This window comes from Lagopus leucura, unplaced genomic scaffold (assembly GCF_019238085.1).
Source record: "Lagopus leucura isolate 7727_CA_CO unplaced genomic scaffold, USGS_WTPT01 Super-Scaffold_73, whole genome shotgun sequence".
NCBI lineage: Eukaryota > Metazoa > Chordata > Aves > Galliformes > Phasianidae > Lagopus > Lagopus leucura.
This window is the reverse complement of record NW_024962252.1, coordinates 179339-195129: the sequence shown is the minus strand read 5'-3', so window position 1 is coordinate 195129 and position 15791 is coordinate 179339. Positions and strand designations below refer to the sequence as shown.

Genomic DNA, 15791 nt, shown 5'->3' with positions numbered 1-15791 from the left:
ATTCATGCAAAGCAATGATCAGCTAGATGTTGATATTTTAGTACATCGGGATAGCTTCAAATGAATTTTTCTTGTGCTACAAGACTTCTGTTCATTCTTTTGTGACACTGAAAGTTGGGAAGACCTTTTGGAAGCGCCAGCAATCTTTCCACATGGATGAAGAAATAGACTCACTGTACGCAGTCAGAGAACACACGTACCTTCAGCTGGCTGTTAAACGCATCCATTTCAGCAAGCTTAGCAGCAGTTTCTTTCTCAAGGGCATCTAATTGTTCCTTAAGTCTTTGGCATAATTCTTCCTTTTCTAGAGACTTCTTTTGCACTGAAGCAATTCCTGCATCTGCATTAGAAGACAAACAACTTTCTGTTCTCATCAAGTTATTTTCTCCCCAGCATACATACATACATCCCCAAATTCCTTCCTTACAAAAATCCTTTGACTTACCCCCCTGTTTGCATACAGCACCAAGAAGGGGGCCAACATCCACCTGACACATAGAGGCATTACGTGTAGCATGGAATGCTTTACAAATGGTTTTTTGTATCATGCTGGATCAGTTCATAGCAACCTTCTGAAGGCAGGAATTTGCAGCGTGCTTTGATACAAAGATCAGTGTAAACTTTTAATGAACCCCCCTGACTTAATGCTACCAAAAACACACTGTGTAACAAGGATCATTGTATCTGAGGATGGCACAGTCTGCAGAAAGGAAGTTTTAAGCAAACTTTGTTTCTCACAAAAATGTGCTTGTTTGCTTCTTATTCACAACACAGTAGAAGCAAAGGAACACAGATGCAACAATTCTTAGGTGGCTCTCACTGAAAAGATATTAAAACAAAGGCAGGATTGACCCCTCTGTATCCTACAGCTTATTTTTTTAATCAGCATGACATGAAATGACAAAAACCCAGCAACGTGAACCAGGACTCATCTGCAGGCACTTACTTTGAGTGCTGTCGAGTTGAACGTTTTTAATTCTCTCACTTAACAACTGCTTTTCAGGAACTAAATAAGTCAGCTTATTCTGATACTCCTGTAGATATTGAAGAGAACATAACACATTTTTAATACTGTGTATATATTAATGTGCAAAAATTTTCAAACAGAACCCCAAGGCACTTCAATGAAACATGGATGCGAGTTAGCACTACAGGGAGGAGGAACAACTACTTCTATACTCCCTGTGTGAACAACATTAACACCAAATAACTTTTTAATCTTTAAATCGTATCACAGTTGGAAAAGAAGTTAATAGATTTATTAAAAGTGGAAACTATCATGAGAACAGAGCTGCAAGCTTCTTAGAAGGAACAGGACAGGGGTGGGGGAGTTGCCCTCTAAGTTAAGAAGAGAGACTGCAAAGAGCTGCAGAAACTGATCATCAAGTTGAGAGCCTGTGGGTTAAAATCAAGGACCAGACCAATGAAGGACATCTGGTGGTCAGGGTCCACTACAGGCTGCCTGAACAAGGGGATTCTGTGCATGAGGCCTTCTTGCTTCAACTGCAGGGAATGTTGTGCTGGCAGACTCTCATCTTGATGAAGACTTCAACCACCCAGATGTCTGCTGGGAAAGCAACACAGCAGGCAGCAAGCAATCCAGGCGACTCCTGGAGTTTGCTGAGGATAACTTCTTGGTCCAAATACTGGACAGATTAACCAGAGGTGAAGAGTTGCTGGATCTGATGCTCACCAGCGCAGAGATCGTGAAAGAGGTTAAGGCTGGGGGCAGCATGGGCTGCAGTGAACATGGCCTGGCCGAGTTCATGATCTCGAGGAATACAGGCCTAGCAAAGAACAGAGACAGGACCCTGAACTTTGGGAGTAAGAATTTCTGGCTGTCTGATGAAGAGCCAAAAGGTCTAGGCAGGGCACGAGGGAGCAAAATCCCCTTCCCCTCACTGTAAGAGCAGAACAAGTCCAAAACCTTCTCATGAGGCTGAATGCATACAAGTCTACGGGGCTGAACAATATGCATCCCAGGGTCCTGGAAGAACTGGCTGCTGTGGGTGCCAAGCTGCTCCCCAGCATATCTGGAAAGTTGTGACTGTCAGGCAAAGTCCCTGGTGAGTTCATAAAAGAAAACATCTCTCCTGTTTTCAAGAAAGAGAGAAAAGAAGACCTAGGAAACTACATGTTGGTGAGCCTCCCTTCTGTGCATGGGAAGATCTTGGAGCAGATTCTCCTGCAAGGCATGTTAAGGCACACGTGAGATGAGGAGGTGATCTGAAACAGCCAGCAGGGCTTCACCAAGGTCACATCGTCCCTGACCCACCTGGTGGCCTTCTGTTATGGAGTGATGGCACTGGTAGACAAAGGAAGGGCAACAGCTGACGTATGCAAGGCCTGTGACATGGTCCTGCACCACATCCTTATCTCTAATTGGAGAAATATGGATTTGAGAGCTGGATGGATTATTAGTGGATAAAGAATGGAAGGTTGCAGCCAGAGAGTTGCTGTCAATGGTTGTACGTCCAGGTGGAGGCCAGTGACAAGTGGTGACCCCAGGGGTCCATCATGGGACCAGTGCTCTTCAACATCTTTGTCAACAACAAAGACAGGGAGATAGAGTGCAGCCTCAGCAAATGTGCAGATGACACCAAGCTGAGTGGAGCAGCTGACACAACAGAAGGAAGGGATGGCATCCAGAGAGACCTGAACAGCCTCAAAAAGATGGCCACAAGAACCTAATGACGTTCAACAAGGCCAAGTGGAAGGTGTTGAACTTTAGCTGGGGCAATCCTGGATATGAGTACAGAGACCAACTTTTTACAGAGTTTGATAGTAGTAGGTCGAAGGGAAATGGCTTTACACTAAAAAAGGTGAGATTTAGGTTAAATGTTAAAAAGAAACTATTTGGTCAAAGAGTGGTGAGGCATTGGCACAGGCTGCCCAGAGAATCTGTGGTTGTTCCATCCCTGGAGACGTTCAAGGCCAGGCTGGATGGTGCACTGAGCAGCCCGAGCTGATGGGTGGCAACCCTGCCTACAGCAGAGGGGTGAAAGTTGATGGGCTTTAAGGTCCCTTCCAACCTAAGCTGTTCTATTGACTGCCTCAAGCCTAACACAGAAATCCTCACCAAAAACTGAGGCTGGAACCATGAAAGTAACAAAAAGAAGTCACTATTATCAGTTCAAAAAAGTTTTGACTACTGTCTCCATTCAACTATCAGCTTGTTGTAGCATGCAATCAATTCTTTAGCACCACAGATGAACCTAAAAGCCTCTGCAACGTGGATGGCCTCGCAGATTCAAACTGATACACTGTTCCTCCTTGCTGGAGCACACAAAATTACCCAAACACAAAACAGGAAATAAAGGAGAATTAAAAGCTTAACAGAAAGCGATGTACCTGAAGTTGCTGTTGTAGTTGCTTGACTTCCATAATTCCTTGGTCACATTTTCTATCTAAAGCCTCCAGCTCAGTCCTCCGAATCTGCTTCTTGCTTCGAATATCCTGCAATCTGCCGGAGATTTGCTGATGTTTGTCCGTCTAGAAAGAAATCAGAGTAATGACACTACATGCAGCAACAAAACCTTTCTCCATACATCCGTGGAGAAAGTGTTTGATTACAACACAGTCAATTCCCTAACAGAACTCAAAAATACTTGGTTTAGATTGCTCATCCAAAGCAGAGTAAAACTCCCAGCAAACCATTAAGTCTATGTTCTAAGATTTGCACATTTCAAAATATTGCATTTCATTTCAAGTTGGGCAGTGAAACGTATGCCTTACCAGAGCTTCTAATTCAAGATTAAGGCTCTTCTTCTTAGAGGTCAACTTGATAATTTCTTCTTGTTCTCTGTTACGCTGATTAAGAAGTTCTTGGCGACGAATTCTCTCCCATTCCAAACGCCGCTGGCGCTCCAGTTCTTGCTTTGCTGCCTATAGAGAAGTTACACTGCTTTAAATCACCACGCAGGTACAGAACCCTGAGATCATGCTTTAATACAATGTGCTCAACTTGTAGGCAGTGTAACAGTAACACAATGTATTGTTTTTCTCAAAATGTCTTTATAAACATCAGCGTCAAAGAACGGCGGAAGTGATCCGCCAGGATTCTTCATGCCACGCTCCTATCCCTGGTAAAGGAAAGCAATTTGATGAAAGATGCATAATTCAGAGAGGAAAAAAATCTACTTAGCTTAGAAAACTGACCACAAATGAGCACGCTGAGGTATTATTCCTAGCCTCTTTCGAGTATTTCACAGATCTACCTAAAACATGAAAGCCTTATGCACACACTGAGATACCAGACAGAAGCAAATCTGCCTGAAGTTCAAACAGCAAAATATTATCAGCTGTCAATTCAGTAGAGTCTTGTTTGGAATACAGATATATTTTTAATTAAAACTAAGAAATCTATCCAACAAGCCTCATCTGTCCTTCGAAGAATCCAAAAGTCTTGGATTCAAACACCACTTTGTTCATTTGTAACACACACTATTTTCAGACAGAAATGCCATTCTCTCTCTCCAGGAGAGCCTGCCATTGGCCACTCAGCGAGAATGAGTCGAGGTCAGTGCCCAAATCCTGAGTGCTCCACCAAGTGAACACCACGTGCACACACACATTCCTTAAAGCATTACAAAAACAATGTCAAGAAAACAACCTCCCGCCTTTCTATTTCTTTCCTCCTTTCTTCTTCCCTTTGTCTTTCCAGCTCTCGTTGTCTCTCCAGCTGCCTTTCCAATTCAAGCTGTTTTTTCCGTTCCTGCTCCTGACGTTCCCTCTCTCTTCGTTCTTGTTCTTCTCTTTCTTTCTGAGCCTTACGTTCTGCCTCTCTCTGCTGCTGTTCCAACAGGACCTGACGGCGTTTTTCCAGCTCCACGTTTCCTCTCTCATAGTTTGCTTTTCTTTTGTCCTCAAACGTCACTAAAACAAGGAAAAGGAGTTACTTCTGTCCTGTGCAAAACACTGCTCTCCAACAAGTGCCTCAGTTATGCCACTAAAGATAGGTATTCTCTTTTTGGCAAGTTCAGGTAGTCAGGTCACGACGATGGAAGCACTTGGAATTCTTTCTAGCATTATTTTTCTTCTCAAAAATACCTTCAAACTTTCCTAAGTCTATTCCAATTGCAAAAACATTGCATTTAAAACTGACCAAGAAAATGGTTTTAATTTTAAAGGAAACACAAAGGAGCAGCTTTTACAAGCTGAGAGAAGTCAATATTTTGTTACAGAGGTTTTCCACTGAGCAAGAAATGTTAACACACAGAGTGAGCCTTAAAGGGCGTTCCCTGTAAGATCTCCTGGAGTTAAAAACAGCAGAAAACAAAACAGGATTAAGCTGAACTACAGCAGGATAAAAGGAGACTGAAAGGAGTGACTGAGGCTCCCAGCAGCCACTCTTTAAAAAGGGAGGCACGTTGAGTCCCACACTGCACACACAACAGACCGTTGCCATCAGGCAGCCAACAGCAGAATTGACTTTTGTGTGCAACTCACATCTTGTCTTTAGATAATTAAACAACATTGGGATCTCTTGTTTTCAGAATGTCCAGAACAAAGTACTGCCAGTAACACTCAGCAGCAAAAAAATTTTGCAGTAGCACTGCAGTAGTTGAAAATGAAAGATTTATTTTCCAAAATACATTATTAATCAGCACACTTTTCCATTCCTACAGCTAATAATAGCACCCATCTCTGCCTTCTCCTTTTTATTAGATGTCATAGGCTGACTACAGCCACTTAACAACCCTCCTACCGTCCAAGTTAAAAGGGATCTAGCTCCTGAAATGAAACCCCCCAGGGATTTGGTTACGTCTTCCACTTTCTAAGTGTTCCAGTGTCCTTCAAAGACAGCCTTATTTATCAACAGTGAGACCATGAACTTTGTTTTACCTGGCTGTTTTTTCTGTGGCTCCTCCTCTTGCACAGGCTGGTAAGATGGCAGAGTTCCATTGATATTTTCGGAGTATTTTCCACTCCTGGAGATGGCAAAAAAAAAACCCCAAAAAACAACAACAACAAACACAAAACCCCATCAGACAAATAACACAGTTACCTTGTTTGCACAAAAAGCTTCTGTTGAAGGCATAGTATGTTTCACTGCCTTCAGCAATTTACCTGAAGGAAGGTGGTACCAGCTCCAGAGGCAGAGTTAGTGGCAGAGGTTGCCCAGCTTTGGCCATATCAGTTAGGTGCATGGCTAACACAAACTCATCTGCTTTCAGCTGTCCGTCTCCATCAATATCAGCCAATGACCTGCACAGTTTTAATAGCAATAATAATTAGAACTAAACATCACCACCACTCACAAGTGACAGCCGAAGATTTTCACACCTGGAACTGTGAAATAACAAACAGAAAACTCCTCTGACATGTGGCAAAATTAAAATTAGTAATAAGAACTGTGGATGGAAGGAGTGGCTGGAAGGAGACATTATTCAAAAAGAACCATCAATTCAGATATGAACTGTGTCCTTAGACTCAGACTGGACTTATGTGAGATGCTCAATACATGTCTGTGCTGTATTTTGTGCTCAGGGTTGGACACACAAAAATGAGCCATTGAAAAAAGAATCAAGAAGGAAGCAAACAAAAAATCCACCACCCACTCACACGCCACAGGGAAAAAACAAAAGGAGGAGATGATGAAATGAGTTTTTTATTGTGCTGACAGACCAACACTATTCACACAGTACTGTTATTTATTATTACATTGTTAGTGCTATATTACAGTAATTAAGACCACAATGCCAGTAGAAGTATCAGTAATCCCTTACTTTGGGCAAAACTGTAAGTTGGTCTGGTAATCTACACGTGCACAGAGACATCCCTGCACTGGCTACTGATGCATCCAGACCAGGCACCCAGGAGGAAAGCAGTAGCTGTGTACCTGCTTTATTTCCCCACACTCCTACGTGGATGAACAACAACCACAAACTCCATTTTTTACCCTAACAGTGTGTGATCAAATAGGAATAATGTAATAACAGGTCGCTGTTGATACAAACAAATGACTGCCCCCAAGATAAAGACAACAATGGAACCTCAGTGTTCCTCTGGAACAGTGAAGTTCACACGTGAAATCCAAGTTATAACTGAAAGCAAAATCCAAACTATCTTATCTAGCAGGTTAAAGGCAAATTATTCAAGCCTTCAGACAACTGTAACAATTTCCACCAGCACAGCAAAGACAAACCTTAAAAGCTGTTTGATATGCAAGTACTTTGATGGGCAACTCCTTCTTTAAGCCCTCCATATTTTAAAACTAACAAGATCATAGAATCATCTCAGAATCACAGAATGGCCAGGGTTGGAAGGGACCTCAAGGATCATGAAGCTCCAACCCACTGCCACATGCAGGGCCACCAACCTCCACCTTTAATACCAGCCCAGGCTGCCCAGGGCCCCATCCAACCTGGCCTTGAACACCTCCAGGGATCCACAACCTTTCTGGGCAGCCTGTTCCAAGATGAGATCACAGAACTGTAGGGGTTGATCATTTGCTTTACAATTCTGCTTTTCAAACAAACAAATCCTCACCTCACCTTAAGTATCCCACCACTGAGATGGAAGTTGAAATGAACATCTGTGCTACTCTATGGAATTCAAAAAACAAAGTGTGAATAGAATAGAATCATAAAATCCTTAGAGTTGGAAGAGAGCCCTGTGGGCCATCTAGTCCAAAAAGTGAAAAGTTTAATACATTAAAGTTGAAGTGTCTTGAAAAATCAATCACCAAATGAGTTTAAGAAGCAGCTTTGTTTCTGCTTACAGCGTCAGATCTACGGTGTCCTTTCATCATTTCTTATTAAATAAAAACTTCCTCTCTTTTATAAATGTATTGAATGCACATTCAGCAACTCAACTTACCAAATAGTAGCCAGCTGAGTCTGTGAGAGGTTTGATTGCAGAAGGGCATTCCTTGCTTGAAATCCTTCATGCAAAAACACAAAAGAGAATAATAAATACTTGGAACAAAGATTCACATGTAGCAAAAATGGGTCATGAACTGGGGCATGTTTATTTTTAATGTTAATCTAATCCATTTTCATTAATCGCTGACAGTTGGCATTACTTCCAGGCTTAACAAAAGGCATTACAATCTGAACACAATGAAGATGTAAGTATTCTGGTGTAACTCTCTTTTCATTCAAAGGTCAAAACTGAAAAACTGACATAAAAAAAGGGGTATTTATGGTAATCCCCACAGCTGTTACAAGAGCACAGCTGACTGCCTGCTGGAAGTTTGAGCTGGTAAGCTGGAAAACTGCCAGTCTTCCTTGGTCAGCAGAGAACCATACGCCTTTCTCAGGCAAGTCAACGAAACCTTCAGCCCCAAAATCAACCAAACAAGATAAAAATGCATAGAGTCCCTTTCAGGGAAGAGACAATTGTCCTTTTTTGTGTACTAAAAAACTGAGGCAGAGGGTTGGCAAGCAGTCAGTCAAAATGAGAAATCTGCTCAGCTACAGGCATACGTTCTGACTCCAAATCTATCTCCACTCACCAGATCACTATTAATAATCCAGTTTTACAAGCACTTTCATTCATTTCAAATTCTGCTCTTGTGCTAACTTTGTGCAAAGCCTTTCCAAGTCACCACAATGCTGTGGCACAACACAGACGTCACTGGAAGTCAACGAGGAATTACACCCTTAAATTTCATTCCTGAAGTTACAATCCACGCCTGCACGACTGCCACATCTTTCCTCAGCTGCGTTCTTTGAAAAGAAGACAAAGCCCAAATATCTAAGCAGTTACTGATGGATACACGCAGAAATGGAGACGTGGTACAAAAGCAATTGTGTAGATGTGTCTCATTTTCACAGAAAGCACTGCTCCATTGCTTTTTCCCCATGTGTACTAAGTGCCATACTCACCTGATAAATATCCACTCATACTTTTATCAAGACTGTTAAATTTCTGTCTGTATTTTAATCTGGAAGCCTGAGGAACTGCCCAGTCTGAAGGTGCAATCTTTGGTGAATTCCCAGCTAGCGAAGCGCTAGAGGAAGAATTTGAACTGCAACACAGTTTCAAATAAGAAAAAAAGAAAGAAGGTCTCTAAGTTAGTTACTCAGCTTAACAAACAGGCATTGGTACAGAAGATACACAGCATCATTTGTTGCCCAGATGAGAAGCCCGAAGTTGGACATGCATTCATCCTACATCTTGTGCCAGCAGCAAAAAACTACAAGCATTTCTGAACCACCTTCTGGAACTGAGAACCCCCTGCACTCTTTTGTGAGTTGCCCCTTCGAAGCCCAACTGTACAGATAAAGCCAAACCCTTTCTTCTGCCTGTGACAAAGCTCTAAAATCAGCAAACAGAGCAGTGATGACAAAGATTGATGATCATCTATTATTCACGACACAAATTCACAGATAAATATTTATAACACTGTTCTTATGTGCCTGTTGGTGCTATCTATAATGAATGACCACATCAATCCATAAGCACTGCTTTTACAACCACTTGTCTTACTTTTATTTGCTAATGCTGTGCATTACCTTCCTTTCGGCACTGCTTTTACTTGTTTGAACTTTCTCTTCTACTTCAGAAAGTTTGGATAGAGTTATTGAAAATACTAATTTGCCTAGATCAAAACAATCTACTTTCAGATTTGGCAGGCCATTATCAGTGAATAATACCTTAAAAACATAAGTGCTTTGTGCTTTTTAGGAGGCGTACTATTCAAGTATAAGATACAGCCATTGTAAACTAAACCTTCATACCTGCTAGATCCTAAATCGATTAGTGACTGTGCCTTCTGCATGTTAGATCCACCAAACCCTCCTGCCATGGGACCTAAGGAACCGGTATGAGGCTGCACTGAAACAGACAAAACCAAAAGCTGTAAAGAAAACTGGTATACAGTAATGATTTGTAAGAAACACCCAAGTGTTTGAGAGAAGTAAGAAAAGCTCATCAGTGCCTTGTTTTAAAGGTTATTTAGTTATGAAAGATGTGATGAATGCAACATTTGGAAAGAATGTGTGCATACTGGGTGGCCAGCAAGGAAAGGGAGGTGATCGTCCCCCCCTGCTCAGCCCTTGTGAGGCCCCATCTGCAGTACTACAACCAGGCCTGGGGCCCCAGGACATGAAGGACATGGAGCTCTCGGAGCAGGTCCAGAGGAGGGCACTGAGATGATCAGGGGGCTGGAGCACCTCTCCTGTGAGGAAAGGGTGAGGGAACTGGGCTTGTTTAGCTTGGAGGAGAGAAGGATCCAGGGAGACCTCACTGAGGCCTTCCTGTACTTGAAGGGAGCACAGAAACAGGAGGGGGAACGGCTGTTTGTGAGGGTGGATGGTGATAGGACAAGGGGGAATGGTTTTAAACTGAGACAGGGGAGGTTTAGGTTGGATATCAGGAGGAAGTTTTTCCCCCAGAGGGTGGTGAGGCACTGGAACAGGTTGCCCAAGGAGGCTGTGGATGCCCCATCCCTGCAGGCATTCAAGGCCAGGCTGGATGTGGCTCTGGGCAGCCTGGGCTGCTGGTTGGTGACCTGCACACAGCAGGGGGTGGAACTGGATGAGCATTGTGGGCCTTTGCAACTCAGGCCATTCTGTGATTCTATGATTATGATTCTATATAGGTTTATTAATTTATTTATTAACTTGCATATTAGTGCGTTTCTCTCTGAAATTAGCCAGGGAAAAAATGAGATTCACCCATCAAACCAAGCAGTGGACTGCACTCTACTTACTTGAAGAGAAAGGTATGGCCAAAGGCTGCAGAAGGCTGGATGTTCCGTTTGGCAGTGATGAGGTACTGACAGAAGGCACCAGGGGAGCAGAAATAACCAAAGGAGGAACGGATGTCATTGAGGTCAGAGACATTGGAGCTAACGGTGTGATCGTAGACATGGATGTTGGCATGGACAAATTTGGCATACTACCCATTCCTAGAGCAAAAACAAACAATTCATGATCTTGTATGGCACACACTCCAGCAAGAAATGGAATCCACCATGCTAAGTAAAAGCACACAAAGCAGCCTGCATCCAGAGATGCAATTAAATAGATGCTTGTGTAGAATATTTGCTCTTCCCCCAACATTCACACAGCACAGCTAACAGAAGGAAATACACTGAAGATGAATTTACAAAATAAAAACCCAACCCCACTCCTTACAAGGAATTCATTCTCCAGGCTGACCTGGCAAATATTTCACAAAAGGATTAAGATGTAATTTTCTATAATTATCTACATAACTCATTTTTCAAGAAGCCTTTCTGTGTCTGCCCCCTGAGACAGAATTCTAACAGAACAGGAAACTGGTGACAATTCTCTACAAAGAGCAGCTGATGACATTTCTGAACTAAGCCTCTTCCTAATCTTGGTCCCAAAAAAATGTACAAAGGTGCAATGTCCATATTTAGGGGCACATGCCCAACACAGGACTGCTTTAAGGCAGTTTTCTGATTAAGACACTTGAATTACTGACTAAATCTTGTGGAGGAAAACAGGATGCAGATGAGGTGATGAAAGGTTAATAGCAAGTATTCATTTGCCAACCACAGCTATATATAAATGCATGCACTGGTATGCAAACACAAGATTCAGAGTGGGGCAGACATTTAAAAATCACATGTGCAATTATTGCACACACACATTGAACTCCACTGTATAAACACTGAAAGAAGTACATGCAGAATTTTGTAGCCTAGCTGAAACCAGGTATATATTTTCTGCTACAAAATTACAATCAGCCATGCACTGACACAAACTCAATTCCAAAACATGGCAGAAAGGTTAAAAATAATTACATTCCATCGATGATCAAGTGAACAATCTGATTAATTCTAAAAAAGTATTTTAAGTAACTGATGTCAAAACTTTGACCCTTGCTAAGTTTAACTTAAAAGAAGAAAAAGAAAGTTAGGAGGGTAATCTCATGAGTGAATAGAGGGAGACAGAAAAAGGCCTTTGGTATGACAGCCTGCAAGCCAAAGGGCAGATGTGAAGGGCCCTCCTGAACCTCAAAATTCAATAGATGCTGCTTCTTTATTATTAAATGTCGTCAGAGAATGAAGTCATCAAAAAGGCCATTTGCTCTGCCTCAAGTAAGAGGCTTTGTGGATTTCTTGCATCAGCACAGCCACGGTGGTTTCTTGTTTTTAACTGATCCCCTCAGTGCTGTGGTCAGATTAATGATACTTGTGTTTGAATGCAGATCAACTGTGTGTTTTCTCTCTGAACACCAATTAACTGTATATTAATAAGTACCAAAGCGAGCTGACATTAGAGGTGAAAGTACTGGAGTTTGTTTCATGACAGGAGGGAGAACCATAGGCAAGTGCTGTCCTTGTAATTTCAGCTTGATGAGTTTCATGGCTATAGAGAACTCCTGTTGATCCATTTTTCCATCTTTGTTCAAGTCTGACAGTGCCCTTAAAGGAAAAACAAGAAAAGAAAGAAAGAGTCCACACAGCAGAAATGTAACAAAGCTTTTCACCAAATGAGAAGCTTTATTATCAATTTTACCTCTGTTTTCATACGAGAAAACACCACACTGCAACCATCTATATACCTTCTCCTTATGACAACATCTAAATTCTTCTAAGTTTGCATCATTTCAAAGTATAACATCTAACTATATCCAATTTAATTCACTTGGTAGACTTCTACTTACTTCAATTTTCAAGTTACTATGTATTAAATACTTAGAGTAGGAAGATATTTGGGAAAACAGTCATCTCCTACTTGCTTGTTGCTACAGCAATGTTTTTTCTATGCTGAGAGCAAGAGCAATTATTTTAAATGAGCATGTTGCAGCACAGGGAATTACTGCAAAAAAGCCATTACAATACAGAAACCTGCTACAGGCATTAGAAGCCACTTCAAAAACTGTATTACTTCACACATTCTGAAATCTCATTAATAAATTAGATGTCCATGAACAGGCACAGGAGCGTGGATAAAAAATGGCAAGGTTAATAACGAGCTACACGTTCTCATTTCCAGCTGTGCTCTCTTACTACTCAGAACAAATCAGTGCTGCCCTGTGCTGTGGAGTGTCTGAAGAAGGAACTAACTTAGCATAATATCAAAATGCTTTCTTTCACACTGTCCACCAGTGAGTCCCTCTTCATGATTACGGTCCGCTCTGACTTTCAGCATGTGTCCATCCTGATAACAACACCCACTGCAGCACCGTGGGTGAAGACTGAAGGGTTTCAAAGAAGATAAATTATCTTTTAAGTGTTGCAACCACCACATGCGTGTTGCGAAGAACAGAACTTTGTCCTGTTCCTATGTTACAGCTCTGGGTTGGTTCCTTACAGTCTATTATAACTGACCTACGATGGAGCTTCAGATTGTTGTCTGTTACAGCAGTTGGATGCCACGCACTTCCCATTTTAAAAAACAGAAATATAAAATTAAAGCAAGAACACCTTACCATATGTCAGCGAGGACTGAAGATGGTAGACCTGATTGCAAGAAAAAGGTACGTGCTTGATCACCTATGAGAAACACGAAAGAAAGAGGCTTTGACTCTATGGACATGGATATTGACAGGCATCAGAAACCTCAGACAACCTCAGCACTCTCTCGTGGGAGCAGATCCTCAAAAGGAATCACCACACTTTCTAATCTCTTTGGTTGTGTGTCACTTAGCTCCTTCCTTCGTGACAGCTGTTATCAGATGTCTTCCTGTAATCTTGAATCCGCTCTCAAAAGCACAGCTTCAAATAGCAGTAAGAAGCTTTAAGATGTGGGAGGAAAAAAGAACCAAACAACTGCCAACAGTTTAACAACTGCACCATGTCAAGAGATGTCATATGTATGAAGTATGACAAATGAGCAAAAATTTCATCCTGACCTAATTACTTTTAGAGGAAAGGATGAGCACTCCGTTTCTTTCCTTCTCCTTCATCCAACCTAACCTGAGCCACTACTGTCTCTCTAGGAAAAGGAAAACAGAAAAAAAAAAATAAAAAGAAGCAAAATCTCATGTTCTAAGCAATATTCTGTTCCATCACAGAAGCATCCAATAATTCAATATCTCAGGAAGGGAACAGGAACCACTGAGCACATTCATACCAAATTGCACATCAACTGACACTGACTGTGCTGCTAAACAAAGATATAATAAAGCACAGGCAGTGGTTTGCATGTTTATCTAGGAGCAAATTATAAAAGCTTAAATCTAAGGCTTCAGGTTATTTTTTCAGCACCTTCTTCCCCTTTTATTCACAGTCTTTAATTTCAAGCACTTTACAAATAAATAATGCAGCCTGCAGACATGCATGTGGTGGCCACGACATGGCCTCAAGGTAGTTCCTGGGAAGGCACACTTTCCAGCTGGTGCTAAAACAGCATTGAGACACCAGTATTTGTTTGGTCAGTGCAGGAGATAGTTATCTCTTAGCTAACAGAAGTGCATACTCCCCACAGACAACTTCCTACTCTTTTCTCTGTCCCTTTCAGACCAAAAAGAGGAAAAATAGGGGCACCACAGTTAGCAGATAGGGTACAGACTCAGCAGATAGTTAGGCAAGCAGGAGTGAGGGTTAATAAACTATAAGCAGTCATTAACAAGGATGAGTTGTCAGCATCTCTCTCCCTGCCTCCTACTCCAGAACAAAGATATCTCACATCACAGTGTTCTCCAGCTCTTTTCAGACAGAAGAGAGCACTTCTTGTGCCCCTGGCATCGCTTGCCACAATAGCTAGGAGAAGTGTTTTGTTGGCAGCTTCCCATCTCAGTGCAGATTCAGCCTCTAACTCTGTTTTTTGAAAGCAGGCAGAGTGACAGCACTTGACTGCTGGCTGCAGAAATGATGGGGTTAACAACTGTGTGCTTCTGTGACAGACTTCGGTCCAAAGCTCGTACAAGTTTAGTAATAACCTGTGGCTGTTTGCCCAAACTATGCTTATTAGTCGCACCACAAAGGCCTGAAATAGGATGTAGTTTTCAAACTGTTTCACAACATTACTTATGTGTACCCAAGAAGTTAATGTGTAATGCAGAATCCCAGACTAACCTGTAATGTAGCCTCCCGTGGGCTTAAGGCTATCAAACTGCTTGTCGTGCTTGGCCCGCTCTTCTGCGGTGATGGCCCATATGTTTGGCCCTCCTAAAACAACAACACAACAAAAACTGAGAGATTGAAGATTCTGACAAATCAAACACGTCACTCGTAAAAGCAAAGCTTGGCTTCTTGAAGGACAAAGCCAGATTTAGGCACGCCCAGCTCCTACCAGTTTGGCAAGGGCATTATGAAACCCAAACCCGCTCCCCAGATGTGGAAGTGGCAGCTGTAACTCCTCAGCCCTGCTGCTTTTTGCTCTGCTTTCAAACAAGCTGTTTTGGCTTTCCAAGCCGGTGCAAAGTAGTTGCCTGTGGCTGCTGTCAGCTTGCAGCTCGGGCAGGAAGCATGCCAACCACAGCACTCTGTGTGAACCAAAGCTCCCCTGCTCCACCAGCAAACAAACAGGATTCAGTGTCAACTAAAGGGTCTCGCAGAGGAGGCTCACATCCTACAGCTGCCCCAAAGACTCGTGCTTCGTCTTGCTGATGCTCTAAAATCAACGTTGGGACTGTTAATAAAAACAGTCTGGTTTTGTATGGTAAAGGAGTAAGGTTATGGATTTATTTCTTAAGATAGCATGTGATTTCAATTGAGCTTTTTTTACTACTTACAAGGAAAATGTTTAACAATATTATAGCTCCAAAGTAATAAGGAGAAACTGCAAGGAATTATCATGTGTACAGAGACGTTCTGGTATACTACATGGAACCAAGAGTGACTTCAGAATCACTCACATCTGCTTTATAAAGGTCTGGCTGCGTGTCTGAGCAGGACAAGTAGTTTCCCAGTAACAGCTGGT

At 42.1% G+C, this 15791-nt stretch overlaps 1 protein-coding gene across 8 annotated transcripts in view; it reads right to left on the bottom strand.

Annotated features, from left to right (window-relative positions):
- Nucleotides 1–15791, bottom strand: part of ITSN2 (intersectin 2) — an 86804-nt gene that overhangs the window by 47904 nt on the left and 23109 nt on the right. For all 8 annotated transcript variants that reach the window (XR_006181876.1, XM_042888877.1, XM_042888883.1 and 5 more), the window contains exons 3-16: nt 14945–15037; nt 13357–13420; nt 12183–12346; nt 10661–10858; nt 9687–9783; nt 8832–8974; nt 7822–7885; nt 6070–6207; nt 5845–5930; nt 4613–4875; nt 3736–3885; nt 3352–3492; nt 947–1034; nt 201–340 (exon numbers count right to left, since the gene is read on the bottom strand). Coding sequence is in view for 7 of the 8 variants with exons in the window: in XM_042888877.1 (XP_042744811.1) it covers nt 201–340; nt 947–1034; nt 3352–3492; nt 3736–3885; nt 4613–4875; nt 5845–5930; nt 6070–6207; nt 7822–7885; nt 8832–8974; nt 9687–9783; nt 10661–10858; nt 12183–12346; nt 13357–13420; nt 14945–15037 (1829 nt within the window). In the remaining variant the exon portion in view is untranslated. The remainder of the gene's footprint in view (nt 1–200; nt 341–946; nt 1035–3351; nt 3493–3735; nt 3886–4612; nt 4876–5844; nt 5931–6069; nt 6208–7821; nt 7886–8831; nt 8975–9686; nt 9784–10660; nt 10859–12182; nt 12347–13356; nt 13421–14944; nt 15038–15791) is intronic.